The sequence below is a fragment of the Phascolarctos cinereus genome, unplaced genomic scaffold (genome assembly GCF_003287225.1).
Source record: "Phascolarctos cinereus isolate Bilbo 61053 unplaced genomic scaffold, phaCin_HiC Scaffold_7;HRSCAF=346, whole genome shotgun sequence".
NCBI classification, from domain to species: domain Eukaryota; kingdom Metazoa; phylum Chordata; class Mammalia; order Diprotodontia; family Phascolarctidae; genus Phascolarctos; species Phascolarctos cinereus.
The window spans coordinates 47,363,880-47,385,553 of NW_027556180.1; the positions used below are offsets into that span (position 1 = coordinate 47,363,880).

At 38.9% G+C, this 21,674-nt stretch overlaps 1 protein-coding gene across 1 annotated transcript in view; it reads right to left on the reverse strand.

Annotated features, from left to right (window-relative positions):
* The window catches only part of CPA3 (carboxypeptidase A3), a 40,913-nt gene extending 20,122 nt beyond the window's left edge, over nt 1–20,791 (reverse strand). Inside the window, exons 1-7 of the mRNA XM_020979811.2 lie at nt 20,712–20,791; nt 20,546–20,621; nt 15,899–16,023; nt 6,784–6,886; nt 6,545–6,646; nt 4,325–4,426; nt 2,766–2,876 (exon numbers count right to left, since the gene is read on the reverse strand). Coding sequence (XP_020835470.1) covers nt 2,766–2,876; nt 4,325–4,426; nt 6,545–6,646; nt 6,784–6,886; nt 15,899–16,023; nt 20,546–20,621; nt 20,712–20,782 — 690 coding nt within the window. The 5' untranslated portion in view covers nt 20,783–20,791. The remainder of the gene's footprint in view (nt 1–2,765; nt 2,877–4,324; nt 4,427–6,544; nt 6,647–6,783; nt 6,887–15,898; nt 16,024–20,545; nt 20,622–20,711) is intronic.
* Nucleotides 20,792–21,674: the final 883 nt, after the last annotated feature.

Consider the following 21,674-nt stretch of genomic DNA (forward strand, 5'->3'; position numbering starts at 1 on the left):
ATATGTAGTCTAGCCATGGAATGGTACCTCTCTTTGTAGTATTTCATATGTATTTCTTTCCTCTTAAAAGATACAACTTGTTTCTAACAAAGAAATTGGCTGTTTGACTATACAGCAACCGTGGCACCCCACTTTCCTTTCTACCTACTTTTCCCCTAAATTGTTTCTCATGAATCTATTATAATTATGATAGCTGATATTTATAATACACATAGACTTGCAAAGTCCTTGGCCACCACAATAACCCTTTCAGGTAGGTGATGTAGTCATTCCCATTTTACAGGTAAAGAAATTGAGTCTCAAAAAGGTTTTTTTTGACTTGCCTAGGGTTTCCCAGTTAGTAAATGTCTCAGGTGGGATTTGAACCCAGGTGTTTCTTATTCAGGGTCAAGATTTGATGCTCTATCCACTACCCCATCCTGCCTCTGAGTCTCACTAAAATCTGAAGAATATTTAAAAAAGTGGATTCTGTAAACCTTATCCAATTAACTTTAAAAATCACAAACAATAATGACCATAGTAGCCTAGTGTTTGATAAACCCAAAGATCCCAGCCTCTTGGATAAGAACTCACTGTTTGACAAAAACTTCTGGGAAAACTGGAAAACACTAAGGTACAAACTAGGAGTAGACCAACGTCTCACACTGTATACCAAGATATGGTCAAAATGGGCATGTGATTTAGACAAAGGGGTGACACCATAAGCAAATTAGAAGAGCAAGGAATAGTTCACCCATTAGATCTATGGAGAAGGGAAGAATTCATGACCATAGAAGAAATAGAGAACATTATGAAATGTAAAATAGATAATTTTGATTATATTAGATTAAAAAATATAAAATAGATAATTTTGATTATATTAGATTAAAAAGCTTTTGCACAAACAAAACCAACCAGCCAAGGTTAGAAGAAAAGCAGAATGCTGGGAAACAATCTTTACAAGCAAGTGTCTCTGATAAAGGCCTCATTTCTCAAATGTATAGAGAACTGAGTCAAATTTATAAGAATACAAGCCGTTCCCCAACTGATAAATGGTCAAAGGATATGAACAGGCAGTTTTCAGACAAAGAAATAAAAGCTCTCTATAGTCATATGAATAAGTGCTCTAAATCACTTTTGATTAGAGAAATGCAAATTAAAACAACTCTGAGGTACCACCTTACCTTATCAGATTGGCTAATATAACAAAAAAGGAAAATGATAGATGTTGGAGAGAATGTTGAAAAATTGAGACACCAATGCGCTGTTGGTAGAGTTGTAAACTGATCCAACCATTCTGGAGAGTAATTTGGAACTATGCTCAAAGGGCAACCAAACTTTGCATAATAAATACCCTTTGATCCAGCAATACCACCGCTAGGTCTATATCCCAAAAAGATCATAAAAAAAGGGAAAAAGACATATATGTGCAGCAATATTTATAGCAGCCCTTTTGGTGGCAAAAAATTGGAAATTAAGGGGATGCCCATCAATTGGGAATGGCTGAACAAGCTGTGGTATATGAATGAAATGGAATACAATTGTGCAATAAGAAATGATGAACAGACAGATTTCAGAAAAACCTGGAAAGACTTGTACAAGCTGATGCAAAGTAAACTGAGCAGAACCAGAAAAACATTGTACACAGTATCAGCAACATAGTATGATGATCAGCTATGAATGACTCAGCTCTTCTCAGCAACACAATGATCCAAGACAAGTGTAAAGGATGGAAAATACTATCCACATTCAGAGAAATAACTGATGCAGATCAAAGCATATTTTTTCACTTCAATTTTTTTTCCTTTTGAGCTGTTTCTTCTTTCACAACTGTGACTAATATGGAAATACGTTTTACATAATTGCACGTATGTAACCTATATCAAAATTGCCTACAATTTTAGGAAGAGGGGAGGGGAGAGAGAGAGGGAGAAGAATCTGGAACTCAAAATCTTATAAAAATGAATGTTAAAAATTGTCTTAACATACAACTGGGAAAAATAAACTACTATTAAAAATTCCAAACATTTTTTAACTCTTAACATAACAAAATGACTTATCCCTCTTTGTACATTTTCTATCGATAGTAGTCTGTGTAGTTTTCTCTAGGTAGGCTACCATTATATTTTATCATTACATTACATTATATTATATTAATCATTATAACAGAGCTCATGATTACAAATTCTGATCCATAGATCCCAGCTCAAATTAGGGCCCCTGAAATGTAATAATTTCATTCAGAAAAATAAGCATAATTGTTGTTAGTCTTGTTCCCCAATAACAATGCTAGAAAGGTGTCCCATTACACAGCAAAACACAGGCCTATTTAAAAATAATCACTAATATTTTCAATTCTCTTCCTTGGGTGCATCAATGAACAATACCTCCAGGGTTCCTACCTTGCATTTTCTGTCAAGGGGATGTAATACATGGGATACATTGGCTGTGATATTTTTTTCTGTGTCTCTCTGAAGTTTGATGTTTTTAAATTGAGGGTTTAATTTTTTTTAAGCTCACTCTTTGATCACTTACTCCCATGTTTCTTTTAGAATAGCTTTGCTGTTGTTCCACATTACTAGAATCAGGCAGCATGCATCTAACCAGGAACATGTTTGCCCCTCAGCCTGAAAGTTACATTCCTTGTGTGCCATTCTGATTCCAAAGAGAGCTAGGTTAACATAAAACCTAAATGAACTTAACAATTTGCTTGAATCAATATATTCTTGCTTATACTTAGCAGATTCACATTGGATTAGAAACAGCCAAATAGATAGCTATAATACCTTTGTCCAACTCCAGATGTAGCCATCAACATTGAACACAGGAAGGACGTAAAAATTCAACTTGTCCAGGAGCTTTGTCATAATTTTGTTTTTCCCATAGGATTTGGCTGCCTGTAGAGGAGGGAGAAAAAAAAAAGCAATGTAGTAAATCCTGACTCTAACCAAATTTTTAGCAATTTCAAAGGTAGAATGTAAGCTCTTTGAGGGCAAGTATAGTTTTTTATTTGTTGTATTCCCTAGCACCTAATGCAGTGCCTGATACATAATAGGGATTCAATAAATTCTCAGTGAAAGAATGAACTTCATTGAAGCCAAAATTTGGATTATTTTCATATAAAATTCCACATTGGACACAAACAAACATGCTACAAAGATTTCATAACATTCAGAACATTTTTTAAAAGGGTTGTTACATTGTCTTTTCTTGTAAAATCTCATCATCAACAATATGAGACATTATGAAATATCTGATGGCCCAGGAAGAATGGAGGTTAGGTAGGAGATTAACATCAGTATTACTAAAGCTAAGATGGATTCCTATTTTATAAATTAAAAAAAAAACAACAAAAAATACCGATCCATATTTGCGAATGTAACGATGGGGAGAAGATGGATAGGGTCCCTAGCAGAACAACATAGAATCACCCAAGGGACAGAAAATGGGGACCATCTGGAAAGGTCCAAGGATTTGGAGAGGGGTCAAGAAATTCTTACATCCAACTGAAATCTTTCCAGCTCTCTGGAGTCAACTCCAGCCCTCTGCTTCTATGTAGAACGGGAAATTTGTTCTCCCTCCTCTGACTCCCCACCCGGGGACACACGCAAACATGTCCATGGGCTTTGGTGCTCAATGATTTATGCTCTGTTATGGGGCTAAAGCAGTCCATTTGGCGCTGGAGATAACTCCTCTTGAGCTCATGTTACCTCAGGGACAAATGTCTGTCCTGCAACCAGTGAGTTTGCCCCTAAGCGCCATGGCGTATGGACAAGTATATGGGATCAATGTGTTGTCAGAGTAACAGCTGGTAGAAATAGATGATGAAGAGAGGATAATAGTCAGTGATACAATGGAAGCAGCAGTGGGTGGAATAATAGGGAGTTCTATTAGTGATTTGGATTTGCTGTGAAAAGATTCTTTAGAATTAGAATGAAAACTCAAGTGAGTATGGAAATTTCCGGGTCGAGGTATGTGAAATGTCTAAAAAGATCGGTGCTTTGTGCTCTCAGCCCTTTAGGAGGAAAGTGACTTTTTTTTAATGCACAATAGTTTGCAAATCGGCAGTGCTTTCTATAGGACCCTATGTTATTACGGCACGAAGTTCCCTACGGTTTTGCAAACTTTTAGTGCAAGAGAGAGAGAAGTTTAAAGGACCGTATCAGCTTTCTCAAAAGGAAAAAGTTGAGTGAGATTCTGATTATGCATTTCCTGGTAGTATCAAACTGAAACCGATCTGCTCAGGTGGAATTGCACTTATTTAAAAGGGGCAGATGGACTCTAAAAAAAATGCTAGCAGAATGATGGTCATAAGGGAGCTTTCAAGATGTGCAGTTTCACCAACCTGATACACAAACCACTGGCAGAAGGCAGGAGAAATCCACTCTCGTGCGTGAATTCCGCAGTCCATGAAAATGACCCTTCTCTGTCCACTGCTTTTCCCAACCTGTTTTCAGATAAACTTGAGGCCTCACTTTGCATAAAGTTATGTATTTAAACATATTGTCCACTTCTTAATTAAAGGATCTCTAACCTGCCCACTGCAGACCTGTCTTTGGGCTAGGTACAGTCTTCTGCACTGTACTTTTTTTCTTTTTTTGCTTAGATAGGTAATTAGAGAAACAAGCCTTTGCAAAGAAAGGTAAAAATTGATGAGTGATATAAGCTTTAAACAAAACATTGACCTCATTGAGACCCACTTAATAGTAGGGTCAAAGATTTAATAGGTTTAAGGGATAATTGTGGGGATATACTGCTATGCCTTTCTGGAGAATCATAACAATCCAGGTGAATGACCATTAGTGCATATACAGAACCCATCATTTACTCTCTGTGTAAGGAAGCCAGCTGGTGCAGTGAATAGAACACAGGATTAGAAATCAAGAAGAACTGAGTTTGAATCTTTCCTTAAGCAAATCACTTGAGCTTTAATTCCCCCATCTGCAAAATGGGAAAAAAATAGCACAATAAAAATGAGAATAATAATAATAGAGGCATTGTGAGCATCAGAATTCATATTTGTAAAGTGCATTCAAATCGCTGAATGCTTATACATGCCTACTATTATTATTAATTTGCATTTTTTCATTTGCTATTCACTTTAGCTTTCAAAATCTTTTTTTCTACTATGTGAATTGCTGATGAGATCTCTGATTACTTCCTATAGTATTTCTTATTTTAGAATTTTGGTCAAAGAGATGACCACTGACTCTGATATTTGCTTCTCATTGTCCTCCCACCTACTTACTATCTTTTCTCTTTCCTGTCTATTTGTTAGTGTCCCAGTATTCCTCCTTCCTCTATCCACATAATTTTGTCTAGAAAAGCTGTAAGAATAAACAGTTCAAGATCTTGTTTTGGTTTGTAGAGTATCAGACCTTCAACATATGGTTTAATCAGACTCTGCCTCAATTTCCATATTTGGAATGCAGGATTAAGTGACAATCACCATTTCATATCTCAAGATACATTAGCGGGTTGAAAATGCAAATGTGAAGAAATTAGTATGAACTGTTTAAAAAAAGCATTTTATTTTGTTATCTTCAAGTTAGCACGTACTTTGCCATAAAACTGACAGATTTATTTATCTGGAACCATAATTTCCTCCATGTGGAAAACTTAAGGTCAGGAAGCTATCATTGATACATGTCAACTATTCCTCTGTAATTTATAGTCTTAGAGAGTTAATAGAGAGGTTAAGTGGGTTGGCCAGTCATGTACCTTGTATGCATCAGAGCATACCATGTCTTCCTGATTCAAAGGCTAGTTCTCTATTCACTCCACCAGTGGTTCTCAAATTTTGTGGTCTCAGGACCTTTGTACACTCCTCAGAATTATTGAGGTAGGTCTCCAAAGACCTTTTATTTATATGGGTTATCTCTACTGATATATACTGTATTAGAAATTAAAACTGGTAATATTAAAATTTTTATTCACTAATTCATCTTAAAATACTAACAATAAATCTGTTACAAATTAACATGTGACATATTTTTAAAGAAAAACAAATATTTTCCAAAATAAAAAAATAGTGAGAAGAACAGCATTGGTTTACATATTTTTGCAGATCTCTTTAACTTGCTTAATTTATCTAGCTTAATAGAAGACAGCTGGATTCTTCTAACTGCTTCTGCATTCAGTCTGTTGTGATGTGGTGTTTTGGATGAAAATCTACCCTTACACAGATATGTCATTGGAAAAGGGAAGAGTTTCAATAGGCAAATAATGTCTTAGTATTATTAGGAAAATAGACTTGACCTCATACTCTTCCTGAAAGGGTCTTGGGCACCCACAGGGGTCCACAGACAACACTTTGAGAACCTTTACTCTAACATGACAGTGCCTCTCTTAATTGTTGCTTCTTCCATCACCTCCATCACTATTACCGCCACCATCACCTTCATTATCATCATCATCATCATCACCACCACCACCATCACCATTGCCAACATCACCTTCTCAGTGTTACTACCACTACCACCATTATCACCTCCATTATCACCTCCATCATTACCACCATCATCACCACCACCCATCACCACCTTAAGAACTATTTATTTTTTACCTTGAGAACATACATGGGATTGTTTTCTCCAGTTTTTCCAATTTCAATGCGAGAGATCAGCTCTGGACTCTTTTCTGTCATTAGCTGAGTCCAAGCAGCAATCTAGAGAGCAGAACCTGTTTGAGATTATTGAAGCACTTTGAGGAAATTCAAAACTATGTAATGAAACAATGTGTGTGTGTAACGGTGGATTGAAGAGTTTGGTGCTCCTCTTTACATATAGGAACTGTTTCCCGTACCTTGCTCCAATCATTGTATTTTGAATAGCTGTGTCTGCCAGGACAATCATCTTTCACATCAAACTGTTTTTCAATCTCTTCTTGCAGATCATAAATCAGGACTCTATTTGACAGAGGGATGACAAAATACATACTTACTAGAGAAAGGAAAACAGTTATCTTTTATTTGCAGCAATTCTCCCTTCTTTTCCTTCTTACATCAGATTCTGCTCACTTTTGCTCCCTCAATAGTATCTTCCCATTCAGTTCTTGAACCCCTGTTAACTCTTCTACCCTCCCTGCCTACATAGATAATCATGGTTCCCCTCATGGGTCAGAGCCTACAGCTATTATCTGAAAAGTACTTCCAGGTCCTCAGTGGAGAAGTCTGAAGCCAGGTCAGAGTCATCTGAATCAACCGGAGATGCTGCTTCTGAGTTAACAAATGTAACCTTGGACACTACATTGGGGAATCCAGCTGTTATCACAGTGAGAGATAATAAGCTCACTGCTAACTTTCCAAAACTTGCTCAAGATATTCAGGCTTAATGTTGACCTTTATCAACACCTGCTCGTATCCTGTGGTATAGGTTCTATGAGTGCCCCACTAAAGGACAGTTACTTCATGGTCATATTTAAATCCCTTTAGTCTCATTATCCCCAACCACTTTGGATTTTGTGGTCCCACCAAATCTCAGCTCTTTTCTTATCTTTAATGCTAATCTTTAATTTCCTATCTTTAAAGATTTCCCATCTTTAATTCCATCAACATCCTCTTTCACCAATCTCAACTGAAAACCTTTCCTTGACTAACCTGTTGCCAGATCTCTTGGAAGTGCCAATGTATTTTTGTATTTGGATTCTACTGCAGAGGCACTGTGTTACAGTGAGAAAGAGGCTGGATTTCACACTGAAAGGTCTGGGTTTAAATTCTAGCTCTGCCATTTCTGCGTGCCCTTGGCGGAGCACCAGTTTCTCTGTGTCTCAGTTTTCTCATCTGTTCAATGAGGAAGTTGCATTGGATGACCTCTAAGACCCTCCCTATCAACTCTAGAGTCCATGATCCTCTGCTTACAAACTTTCCCTGGCTCCCTATTACTTCTAGCACTGAATAGCAAATCTTTGTGATCTTTGTGGCCCACTATAATCCAGCTCTAAAGTATTTTTCCAAGCTTTTATCTTCCAGTCAAACTGAATTATTATTTGTTCCCCAAACTAGATATTCAGTATCCTGATTCTGTGTATTTGTCTAAGTCATAGTGTGTAAGGCATTGTACCAGGAAAAAAGTCTTTCCTCCCAAAGTGCTTACATCCTATGCAGGGGTTCTTCATCTGGACTCCTTAAGGGTTCTTTGGTTTTTTGTTGATATGTAATTTTTTGTTTTTTTAGGTGATCTGTAAATTTGGATGGGAAAATGACATCTTTATTTCACTAGCCTCCAGTTGAAATGTAGGCAAAAAGGCATTATTGTGAGAAAATGTGCATAGGCTGCCTAGGAGGCCACAATGCAAAAAGATTAAGAGCCTCTGGACCTGGGAGTGGAGCCAAGATGGCACAGTAGAGGCAACCTAGCTTAACTCTCTCACCATTTCCCTCCAAAGAACTTTCAAATAACACTCAAATCAAATTTTGGAGTGACAGAGCCAAGAAAAGGGCAGAATGAAATATTTTTTCAGCCTAAGAAAACTTAGGAGATCAGCAGGAGAAGTTCATGACAAAGGGTTGAAGCCTGTCTAACTGGACAGGGGCAGCAGCAGGTCTCATCCAAGAGATTGTAAGGGGGTCAGACAACTGGCCAGAAAGAGATTCCAGGGGACCATTTGCTGGCACTGGTTGCAGCTGATACTTATTGGTAACTCCATTGCCCATGTGAAGTTTTGGGTTGCAGTTCCATGGCAGAAAGGAGCACTGAGGGTCTGTCACAAGGAAGCAGAGGCCCTGGTAACAGTTCTAAGGCAAAGAAGGCCTCTGGCTAAAGGGGACCAGGGACCCTTTCTGGTTGAAGACCAGAGTACAGACCAGGAAAGTAGCGACCACACTTCTCTCTGCATCTTATCACATCAGAAGCACTGAAAACTCACAGACCCCAGAACTCACTCTGAAAATAATAGCGTGAAAAGCCTGAAGCTTGGAATAGTGCCTCTTCACCCCCCAGGTGAGCAGAGCCCAACTTTATTTATTTATTTATTTTGGCTAGGCAAAGGGGTTAAGTGACTTGCCCAGGGTCACACAGCTAGTAGGTGTTATGTGTCTGAAGCCGGATTTGAACTCAGGTCCTCCTGAATCCAGGACCAGTGCTCTATCCACTGTGCCACCTAGCTGCCCCTCAGAGCCCAACTTTAACATAAAATTCAGAAGCAAGAAATAAGATGGGAAAATTAGCAAACAAACAAGCAAGCAAAGAACAACAACAACAAAAGAACTTGACCATAAAAAGCCATTATAGTGGCCGGGAAAAAACGGCTACAAACAAAGCCTCAAAGAAAAATGCTAATCGGACCCAAACCCAACAAGAATTCCTGGAAGAAAGGGGCAGCTAGGTGGCGCAGTGGATAGAGCACCAGCCCTGAAGTCAGGAAGACCTGAGTTCAAATCTGGCCTCAGACCAAACACTTGACGCTTACTAGCTGTGTGATCCTGGGCAAGTCACTTAACCCCAATTGCCAAAATGAAAAAAAAAAAATTCCTGGAAGAGTTAAAGAAAGACATAAGAGTGGTAGAGGAAAAAATTGGGAAAAGAAATGAGAGTGGATAGTAATGGGGGGACAGAGCTGAGATGACAGAGTAAGATAGGGACTCACCTGAACTCTCTCAAATTCCCCTCCAAACAATTTAAAAATAATGCCTCAAAACAAGTTTTGGAGTGGCAGAATCAGCAAAAGGATGGGGTGAAACCATTTTGAAGTACAAGAAAACTTAGAAGGTCAGCAAGAAAGATTTGTCTCACTGGGGTGAGAATGAACTGCAGTCCAGAGCAGTTCGCTCCCTGGTAAGCCAGAAGCAGGCCTTGGGGATGACTGAATCAGCAGTGGTAGCTTCTGGAGCTTTCAGTCCACAGACAGTAAGAGAGTCAACAACTGTGCAGAAGGAGATTACAGGAGACCTTTCACTGGCAGTAGGTGCAGGACTCTGTTGCATTGGTCCTATGTGGTTCTGGGTCAGAGTCTCAGGGCTAGGAGAAGCACTAGCAGGAGCAGTGACCCTGGTCACTGTTCCAGGGTGGAGAAGAGTCCTTGTGGTCATTCACAGACCAGCACACAGGCCAGAACAGAAGTGACCACATGTGGAAGAACTGAAAATGAACAGACCCCTGGAACTAGCTCTGAAAACAGCAGCATGAAAAAACCTGAAGCTTAGGACAGTGCCCCCTCTGCACTGGGAGAAGAGCCAACTTTAACATAAAGTTCAAAGTAAAAAAATGTGGTGAAAAAATGAACAAATGTAAAAACAAAATAACCTGACCATAGAAAGTTACCATGGTGACAGGGAAGGTCAAAACACAAACTCAGAAGAAGACAACAATGTCCAAACAGCTACAACTAAAGCCTTAAAGAACAAGGTGAATTAGTCTCAGGCCCCAAAATATTCCTGGAAGAGCTCAAAAAAGAGTTTAAAAATCAGTTATGAGAGGTAGAGGGAAAATTAGAAAAATAAATTTATAAAAATAAGAGCCATTCCTCAACTGATAAATTGTCAAAGGATATAAGCAAGTAGTTTTCAGAAGAAGAAATCAAAGCTATCTATAGTCGTGAAAATATCTTCTAAATCACTATTGATTAGAGAAAGGGAAATTAAAACAGCTCTGAGGTACCACCCCAGAAATGGGAAATGGGAAATGCTACAGCAATGTACCAAAAGGTACACCAATGAACTACTCGTGGAGTCGTGCATTGGTCCAACCGTTCTGGGGAACAATTTGGAATTAGACCCAAAAGGCTATCAACTGGGAATACCCTTTGACTCAGCAACACTGTGACTAGGTCTAGAAAATCAGAGGAAAAGGGAAAGGACCTATATGTTGAAATATATATAGATATATATATCTATATATATATAGATATATATCTATACATATATATGTATATACATATCTATATCTATCTATCTATCTATCTATCTATCTATCTATCTATCTATCCATCTATCTATCTATCTATATCAGTTCTTTTTGTGGTGACAAAGAATTGGAAATTGAGGGGATACCCATTAATTGGGGACCAATGGACAAGTTATGACATATGATTGTGATGGAATGCTATTCGTGCTATAAGAAATGATGAAGGGCGTGGCTCCAGAAAAGTCTGCAGACTTACATGAATCGCTGTAAAGTGAAGTGAACAGAACCAGGAGAAGACTGTATACATCAACAGCAATCTTGTACAATGATCAACCGTGAACAAATCGGCTATTCTGATCAAGTCAGGTCAGTGATCCAAGTCAATTCCAAAGGATTCATGGTGAAAAAAAAACGAAACAAAACTATTCATAGGGCAGCGAGGTGGCGCAGTGGATAGAGCACTAGCCCTGGAGTCAAGATGACCTCAGTTCAAATCCGGCCTCAGACACTTAACACTTACTAGCTGTGTGACCTTGGGCAAGTCAGTTAACCCCCATTGCCTAGCCAAAAAACCAAAACAAGGGGCAGCTAGGTGGTGCAGTAGATACAGTACCAGCCCTGAATTCAAGAGGACCTGAGTTCAAATCTGACCTCAGGCCAAACACTTGACACTTACTAGCTGTGTGACCCTGGGCAAGTCACTTAATCCCAATTGCCTTAAGAAAAAGAAAAAAAGTTTCCAAAACAAACAAACAAAAACAAAAACAAAATACTATTCACCTCCTGAGAGAGAGAGCTGATGAACTCTAAGTGAAAATGAAATATAGTTTTCTCATTTTATTTTCCTCTTTTTTTTGAAATGTGGCTAATGCAGAAATAAGTTTTGCATGATTTCACGTGCATGATTTATCTCATATTGCTTGCCTTTTTGGTGGGTAGGGGAGGGAGATAATTTGGAACTCAAAATTCAAAAAGAAAAGTGTTAAAAATAAATAATAAAAATTTAAAAATATATTAAAAAACGAGTCTTTGGACCCCTTTGGCATTCTCTCTCTCTCTCTCTCTCTCTCTCTCTCTCTCTCTCTCTCTCTCTCTCTCTCTCTCTCTCTCTCTCCTCCCTCTGTATCTTTTTCTCTGAGAGGCACCTTGATAGAGTGGTTAGAGAGCATTGTACATGGTTCCAAGAAGACCTGGATCAAAATGTGCCTCTGACACTTACTGGTGGGACCTCTCTGATCATCAGGCTACTCCCTAAGACATCACAGAAGGGTTGTGATCTGCACATGTGAAGAGGAACTCCCACACCGAGGAAAAACCATCTCTTGAGATATGTACCCATCCTCCTGCATGTGGGAAGGGAATAAGCATTTATTAAGCACTGACTATATACCAAGCATTGTGCTGAGTGCTTTACAGATATTGTCTCCTTTGGTTCTCTCAGCAGCCCTCTGAGGCAGGTGCTAGGTATTTGTGACAGGATAGATAAAACCTCTAGAAATTGAAATACAATTATAAAAGTGATTTTTCATTGAATTCAAGGTATCTAATCTAGTTAATTTAAGTTAAAATAATGTGCTATTTTTTTTGGGAGAGTGTCGGCATATGAATTTTCCAGATTGTCTCTTCTGTTCCATACTTCTTTCTGCCCATTTAGGCAGGGGAGAAATGTGCATATGCGACTCGTTCTTTAAAAAAGGGTCTGCATTCTTAGCTGAGTGAGACATCACAAGATCATTAATCTGGAAAGACATCCAGGCTACGTAGGTAAGCTCTTTCACATTACAGACTAGGAAACAGAGGCCCATGGGTTAAGTGACTTGCCCAAGGTGGCACAGGGAGTAAATTGCAAAGCTGGGATTCAAACTCAGGTCCCCGACTCAAAGCTCCATACTCTTGGCACTGCACCAGGCTGAGGACCAGATGATAACTAGAATAACATCTCAGGATGATGGCATCCTGATGACAATGGCATTCTCCCTGCTACCTCTCCTTCTGGAGCTCTGAGGAGATTCTGAGCAAGATTGTGGCACTGTAAGTCTGTGTGTAGCTGGGAGGGACCTCAAAGGCTGTGAGTGAATTCCAACCCCTTCATTTTGCAGATAAGAAACTGGAGGCCCCCCCCCCCCCAATTGAAACTTGACCAAATTCACAGAAATTAGTGAGCTTCACTGTGTGATTCCAGATCCAGTGTTTAGGAATCATCATCATGGCTAACATTTATATAGCACTTACTATGTGCCAGTCATTTGCTAAGGCTGTAAACATTATCTCATTTTATCCTTACAACATCCGCGGGAGGTAGGTGCTATTATTATCCCCATTTTACAGATAAGGAAACTGAGGCAGACAGAGGTTAAGGGACATGCTCAGGGCCACACAGTTAGTAAGTGTTTGAGGCTAGATTTGAACTCAGATCTTCTGGACTCCAGATCTGGAATTCTATTCATAGTGCTACCTTGTTGACCATGAATCATGCATATGGTTGGAAAAAAATTGAATTTGTCTCTCTGTCATAAGGTCATTCGGTATCAATATTTTTATGCTATTTTGGTTCTTACTGTGATAGGTAAGTGTACATAGGAAGTTAGGTGGTGTCGTGGATGGAGTCGAAAAAGCCCGAGTTCAATCCTGCCACAGATACTTACTAGTTTGTGACCCTGGGCAAGTCACTTAGCCTCAGTTTCCCTACCTGTAAAATAAGGATAATAAATACCTACTCTACAAGCTGCTGTGAGGATCAGTTGAGATACCTTAATATTATCTATTATTTACCTTTCCTACATAGGCTCATCATTCAATTCAACAGACATTTATTAAGCACCTACTGAGTACAAGGCCCCATGTAAGGAGATGGATCTCCTTAAAGCTCTTAATAAGGTTTCACTGAATTGTCCTCTTTTTGTTTTATTGCTATTTAGGATAGCTATTTTCTCATTACCTTTCATTAATGAATCCCTAATCTATTTACTCATTTTAACCAATGCTCCAAAGGAGGAAAGGTGAAGTGGATATTTGGAAGCCCAAGGAAAGCAAGAAAAGGAAGTAAAGAGAAGTATTAAGCTCCTACCTCTCAACTCAGTTTTCCAGTCCTTTCTCATATGGGTAAATGCACACTTCCTGTCTCAGGTTTTTAATGAAGAAGGGGCTGAAATTTGTGTGTGCCCACTTATTCGTGTTTTCTGGTCCTTGTTTTTAACTTTGTAAATATGTCATTATGGAAAGAAGAACACATTCAATTTTAAAAAGAGAAAGCTCTCTTTCTTTGTAATTTAATTTTCAGGAAATGGAAAAATAGAACAGGATAAGCAGATGCTTTGTAACTAAATCGTGCGTTTGCCCTAATGAGTGATGTCCAATTAAATAATTGTGTTGAATATGTCCCTTAATATGTTTCTAGAGAGCCAGGTGCCCAGGTCCACCCAGATGTTTCTGTTCTCATTTAGGCACAGAATCCTAAGTGACATCTACTTACAGGAGAGTTTAATATGCAAATACAATTATGTATACAGTAAGGCACGTAGGGACAAGATTTCAGGATCATCCTTCAAAGCAAATGCTATCATTTTGCACATTTAAATTTCAGAAGGAAGAAAAAAAACCAGGATCATAAAATCAGAGCTGTAAGAGGACCTCAGAGACCATCTAATCCAGCTCTCTCATTTTTCAGACAAAGAAATTGAGATCCAGGGGAGTTGTCTCTTATTTAAGATTGAAGATGCAGTGAGGTAGGATTTGAATCCAGTTCCTCTGCCTTCAAAGCCAACATTCTTTACACATTATCAGACTGTCTCATCTCAAAAAAAAAGCAGCACCCAATTTTGGCCATTTTAAGAAAACTTGCTCCAAGGTATCTCACTAAGTCAGTTGTTATTTTTCATAAGGCCTGGAGCTTGCTGGATGGACATCCTATGTCTAGATTTGCAGGAAAGCATGGACAAAAGATATCAACATGGGCAGGCATGGATAGGCTGAGCAATTAGCTGATGAAGTGAATAATGCACTGGCCCTGTATTCTGGAAAAACTGAGTACAAATCCAGTCTTAGATATTTACTAGCTGTGTGACTCTGGGCAAATCACTTAGTTTCTGGCTGCCTCAGTTTCCTTATCTGTAAAATGGGGAAGATAATAATAGTATCTACCTCCCAGAGTTGTTATGAGGAAAAATTGATAATATCTTTAAGTATATATCACAGAGTGATACATAAATATTATTAATCTGTATCATTGAGTACCACTATTAATGAAATTGAAGATCCATTGGTCTAATGGAATATTTAATACTTAGATTCAGGGTGGAGATAGCAAAGAAAGATAGTTCGATAAGAATGAAAATACAAAAGGTTTCCTGCTTGAACATTTGAATACCTATTGTTTAAAAGAAACAAAGGGAAGCCCTGAGATGAATTTCCTGGTGAAATTGCCAATATAGAGGCCTGACTAATCAAGACTCCGAGGTCTATCATGTCTTCCATCATTGGTAGTTAAGGACAGAAGCCCTTTCCCTTGACCAATCTAACCCATCTAAGTAACTTCAATTCCCTTGAATTCAATTAATTTTTAATAGGCAACCTACTGCACTGAATTGCTTCAGGTAGTGATAAGACAATGGCAAAGCAAAACTGAACCAGAGAGGTCAAGTTTACCCCAATGTCACAGAGGTAATAAGTCAATGAGCAAAAGCTTTGAACCAGGTTCTCTGATGCCAAATCTAGCATTCTTTCCACCGTACCAACTTCCCCAGTATATACTTGCTTCTTTTTGCCAACTAGTGGTCATCGGTACGTGTATTAGAGATCTTGGGTCATTCTTGCATCAAGAACCAACTCATAATTTATATCATATAAAGGTAAATTGTTATTGATAAGATTATTATCAACACAGCTAATTTGACTGGTTTATTAGAAGATGAGAGTTGTTATTTATGAACTAAGAGAACATAGTATGATATCAATTTGGCAGTTATCATTAAGTTTTGGCCTAAGAAAAAAGATTTCTGCTAGAATGACTAAGTAGCCAATGATTGCTCTCGTGCAATTTTGGACTATCTGATCAATCCAAGAAGTTAAGTAAAACTTACTTGTATTGCATATCATTTTTCTCCAGAACAGCCTGGATGTGTTGGAACTGATCTTCACCAATATGGAAGTCCACGTCCATTTTAGGGATGACATCGTGAGCAGAACTAGGATACCAGAAGTCGAGCTGCAGAGAAAAACCCATTTGGTCATAATTCATTATTAAGGATGGGAGTTTTAACACTCAGGGAACACTTCATTATGACCACTTGAGTCAGGGAGTGGAAGACGAGGGAATGTGTTGGTTTTAGCTATCTTCAGGATCAGTATGGATGGATTGCTGTGCCATTAGGTTGGCAATTGATATGAATTAGAAAAATAGATGAAACTTGTGACTTGGTCTTTTCTGTTTTGGGAAGCTTCCAGGGGACGGGCCATTTGAAATTCCAAGTTGGTTGGCAATACCTACCGCTTAGGGTTTCTGTGAGGTTCCAGTGAGACAATGTACATAGGGAGTTTTGAGAGTTTCAAAGTACACTATAAATTTGGGGTAGACCTCTCATTTTACTGATGTGGAAGCTTTTTCCATCTCTTGGAGATGAGCAGTGATTCTGTAATTTATAACCTTAAGGATATGTGTGAGGCACTGAGAGGGTGACTGAGTTGTCTATTGTCACACAGCTAGTATGTGTCAGAGGCAGGATTTGCGTCTAGATCTTTGTGACTCCAAAGCTGATCCCCCAACTACCCTATGCTGTTATTCTGTTGCATGAATGTCACTTATGATGGTGATGATGATGACATTGTTTCATTATCATCATTACTGTTTTTCTATAGGAAGATAAGGGGACTGGAGGCCATGCCACATGAAGTTTGGTCAAAGGAATTGATGAGGATGAAATAAAAACCAAAAACATTTAATTACTGTGACCATTTTAAGGAAGACAGACAGCCATGTCTTCATTCCTCTCCAGGCAACCTTACTGACTCTCTTGGACTTTCTCTATGATGCCCTTGGCCACTGGATACCTTCATCTCCCCATATCTCCTTTCTAGCTTCCTTTAATGTATTATTTTTCCCCATTAGAATGTAAGCTCCTTGAACAATTTGGAACTATGCCCAAAGGGTTATAAAAATGTATATACCCTTCAACCCAGCAATAGCACTTCTAGGGCTATATCCCAAAGAGATCATACAAATGGGAAAAGGACCCACATGTAGAAAAATATTCATGGCAGCTCTTTTTGTGGTGGCAAAGAATTGGAAATTGAGAGGATTCCCATCAATGGGGGAATGGCTGAGCAAGTTGTGGTATATGAATGTAATGGAATACTATTGTGCTATGAGAAATGATGAACAGGCTGACTTCAGAAAAACCTGGAAAGACTTGCATGGTTTGATGCTGAGTGAAATGAGCAGAATCAAGAGAACTTTGTACACAATAACAGCCATGTTGTGCGATGACTAATATTGATAAACTGAACCCTTCTCAGCAATACAAGGATGTAAGACGTCCCCAAGGCCTCGTGGTGGAAAATGCTGTCCACATCCGAAGAAAGAACTATGGAAGTTGAATTGCTATCATTTTTTTCCCTCTTCTGTTGAGTTTTGGTTCCTCTTTCTAATGGTTCCTCCTATTGGTTTTAATTTTTACTTACAACTTCACTAATGTGAACATATGTTTAATAGGAATGTAAATGTATAGCCTATATAAGATTGTGCGCCGTCTTGGGGAGGGGGATGGGAAGGAAGGGGCAGAAAATTTTTTAAACTCAAAAGCATATGGAAGTGATTGTTGATAAATCAAAATAAATTAATAGAATTGAAAAAAAGAATGTAAGCTCCTTGAGGGCAGGAACTGTCTTTCTGCTGACTGGAACATAATAAGCACTTGACAAATGCTTTCTTGACTCGATTTGGCTCAATCCTGGGCAAGGCACAATAGTTGTTTGCCTCAGTTTCCCTATCTGTAAAATATGGGTAATAATAGAACCTACATCTCTGGTTTGTTTGAGGATAAAGAGAAATAATATTTTAATTAATTTATTTTTAGTTTTCCGCAATCACTTCCATAAGCTTTTAGTTTAAAAATTTCTCTCCCTCCCTTTCTACCTCTCTCCCCAAAATGGCATGCAACCTGATATAGGCTATACATATACATTCCTATTAAACATTTTCACATTAGTCATTTTGTAAAGAAGAATTAAAACCAATAGGAGGAACCTCAAGAAAGAAGAAACAAAACAAAACAGAAGGAAAAAAAGAGCAAATACCATGCTTCCATCTGCGTTCAAACTCCATGGTTCTTTTTCTGGATATGGATAGCATACATTTTCTGTCATGAGTCTTTTGGAGATGTCTTGGATCCTTGCATTGCTGAAAAGGGCTAAATCTATCAAAGTTAGTCATTGCACAACATGGCTGTTAGCTGTGTACAACGTTCTCCTGGTTCTACTTATTGCACTCAACATCAGTCCATACAAGTCTTTCCAGGTTTTCCTGAAGTCTGCTTGCTCATGATTTCTTATAGCGCAATAGTATTCCATTACATTCATATACCACAACTTGTGTAGCCATTCCTCAATTGATGGGCCTCCCCTCAATTTACAATTCTTTGCCACCATAGAAACAGCTGCTAACAAATATTTTGTACATGTGGGTCTTTTTCTCTTTTTTAATCATCTCTTTGGGATACAGACCTAGAAATGGAATTGCTGGGTCAAAAGGTATGCACATTTTTGTAGCCCTTTGGGCATAGTTCCAAACTGCTCTCCAAAATGGTTAGATCAGTTCACAACTCCACCAACAATGCATTAGTGTTCCAATTTCCCACATCTTCTCCACCATTTATCATTTTCCTGTTTTGTCATGTTGGCCAGTCTGAGAGTTGTGATGTGATATCTCAGAGTTGTTTTGATTCACATCAAATAATATTTTTAAAAGTGCTTTGCAAACCTTAAAGTGCTATATAAATGTTGTTATTGTTAGACAAGCCTTGGATGGAGGGAGGAGTGGGAGCAGGTGATGCTAGCTTGGGCAGTGTGAGTTCAGGAAGTCCCTGAAAAGCAGTCCTGTTGTAATTGTCATTCCAGAACTGATGCTCATAAAATAGAGATTTTACCATGTCACCCTCAGAGCAAAAATTCTTTAATGGACCTTATTTTCTTTCACAATACAGAATCCTCAGTACTCCATAATCTAGCATCCACCTACCTTTCCAGTTTTATTAAGCCCTTTCACACATTTTTCAGTCCAGCCAAACTGGTTGATTAGCCATTCACTGTACAGGCGACTCTATCTTCTTCCTCCCTGAATCTGCCCAGGTGGTCCTCCCTGAGTGGAATGCATTCTTTTCTAACTCCACTCTGATATTTTCTACACCTGCCTTCAGAGCATGACTCGGGTGCTACCTCTTCCTGCAAAGACTTTTCCTGATCTCCCCCAGGTACTAACCTTTTTTTTTTCTCATTTGAAATCTGATTTACTCGTATCCATGAAGACAACATTGTGCAATGGTGAGAGAACTGAGTCATGGGATCTGAGTTAAAAATCTCAGCTCTGCTGCTTACAGCTTGTGTGACCCTGGACGAGTCATTTCCTTTCTCTTGACCTCAATTTCCTCACCAGGGTAGTGAAATGATTGCATGTAGAAGACCACTAAGGTCCCTTTCAGTTCTATAGCTATAATTCTAGATTGTATTCCTTCCAGGAGACTGTCAGCTTCCTTAGGGCCAGGACTGGACTAGCTCTTTTGGTTTGTGTCTTTATGACCCTGCTGTCTGCCACAATTGCCCTGTAGACTGAAAGGCTTAATGAATGTTGAATTGCTTTTTTTCCCCTAATGCCTGAATTCCTCTGGGTCCTAAAAGTCTGACTGTTTCAGAATCTCCTTTTAAAATGCAGATGTCTTTTGGGGAGAGGTTTATCTCTTAAATTCATAGCAGCCCCGTATTGACTTAATTGTTAGTTACCTCTTTGTCTGGGATTGACAGCTAGGCTGGAGAAAGAATGGGCCAGAAGAATGGAACAATGGAATGGCCAGGGAGGATCTAGAAGGGAGGAAAGGATGCTGACAAAGGAAGAGAGAAGAGGTGGAAAAAGACTTTTGCCTACTCCATAATTCTACCTCCTACCTCACTGAGGTAATAAGTGTTTAGATAAATGAATGACCATGATAATATCTGACAAAGGGCTAGGACCTGATTTCATTAGCACAGGGAATTAATTCTCTATATCAATGCCTTCTTGGAGACTTAACCTGGAATACTCCAAGAGGTTAATTGACTTGTTCAGGGTCATACAGCCAGTATGTGTCAGAGGCTGGACTTGAATTGAGATGTTATATGCTTAAAGACCAGCTGTTTAAGACCACCAAGAAGAAGACCATGCTGCCTCTGACTTGACAGGGAGCTTTAACATTGGCTCTAATTCAATCCCCACCACATCCCTGGGAGGGAAGGCAGTACTGCAGGTATTATTATCCTCATTTTACACATGAGTAAACTGAGGCTCAGATATGTTAAATGACTCCTCAGATGGTCACACAGTTAATAAAATAGATGTATTTGCCTGAACCATCCTGTCTACTCCTTTCCTTTGACTATGCGAAGCCATCTATACTAAAACAGACAGTTTAACTCCTGGAAAAAGACAACATTTAGAGCGAAGAAATTAAAGTTAAAAAAAAAGTCTCCATAAAAAAGCTTACCAGATTTGTATCAGCCAAGTCCTTTAGGATGCTCACTTGTTTTTCATCCTGGGGCCTCACCCTCAACACTTTCTCCCTTTAAGAACATAAAGGTAAGTGATGAGCCCCCATCGGGTCACTGCTTGTCATATGAGCAGGGGATGAGCCCAGCACCCAGAAGACTTACCCGTCAAAGCGACGCATGGTTGGGATGGCAAGAGTGGAGGCAATCAGCGCCAGAGGTAGCATAAACTTCATGGTTCTTCTTTGCCCTTTGGAAACACTGTCTGGGGCTTTTATGCCTCTCTTCTAATCTCAGAGTAGCAACTGACTTCCTCTTTTCTGAATTCTATGGGCCGCTGACATTTTGTACCTTGCTAATCATTTATTTAATCTTATTGAGAACCATGAGGGTCACAAAAGATGGGAACTGACAAGGAGAATTGAACTCTCTTATGGCATGTTTGTTCAATAATAATTCTAAGGCGCTCAGGTTTGAGCAGCAGGAAGTGGCATGGACGGAGGAACTGTGTAATTTAGGGCCTGACATGGGTCAGACTGTTGGGTATGAGAGCCTTCTTAGAGAGTGCTCATTAATCTCCTTCAGATGTTTCAGGACAGGGATATGCTGGTAAACATTTAACAACTGGCTCCCTGGGAACCAATAACAAACCAAGCCTGACCTTCTTTTAAGTTTAATCTGCATTACTAACATTTTCTCCATCACTTTCTTAAGCACAGAAATCAACAACAACAACAAAAGAAATCAGGTCCTGATTTGTAGCATTTGTGATTTCTGTGGTGTAAGTGCTCACATTGAGAGTTTAACCACTGGCTTTTTGTCAAAACTGGCTTCATCACACCACTGCCAGGCTCTCGCTTTGTAACTAGATTGCAAATTCTTCTTATTCATTATTACCAATGGTATCCCCAATATGATAATAATGACAGTCAGCATTGATATAGTGCACTTTGAGGTTTGCAAAGTACTTCACATACATTATCTCATTTGATCCTTACAACAACCTTGTATGATAGACGCTATTATTATCTCCTTTGTGCAGGAGAGGAAACTGAGGCAGAGAAAAGTCTTTCTCTTTCTCTACATACACATATGCACTCACATATATAGGGTGTGTATGTATGCATA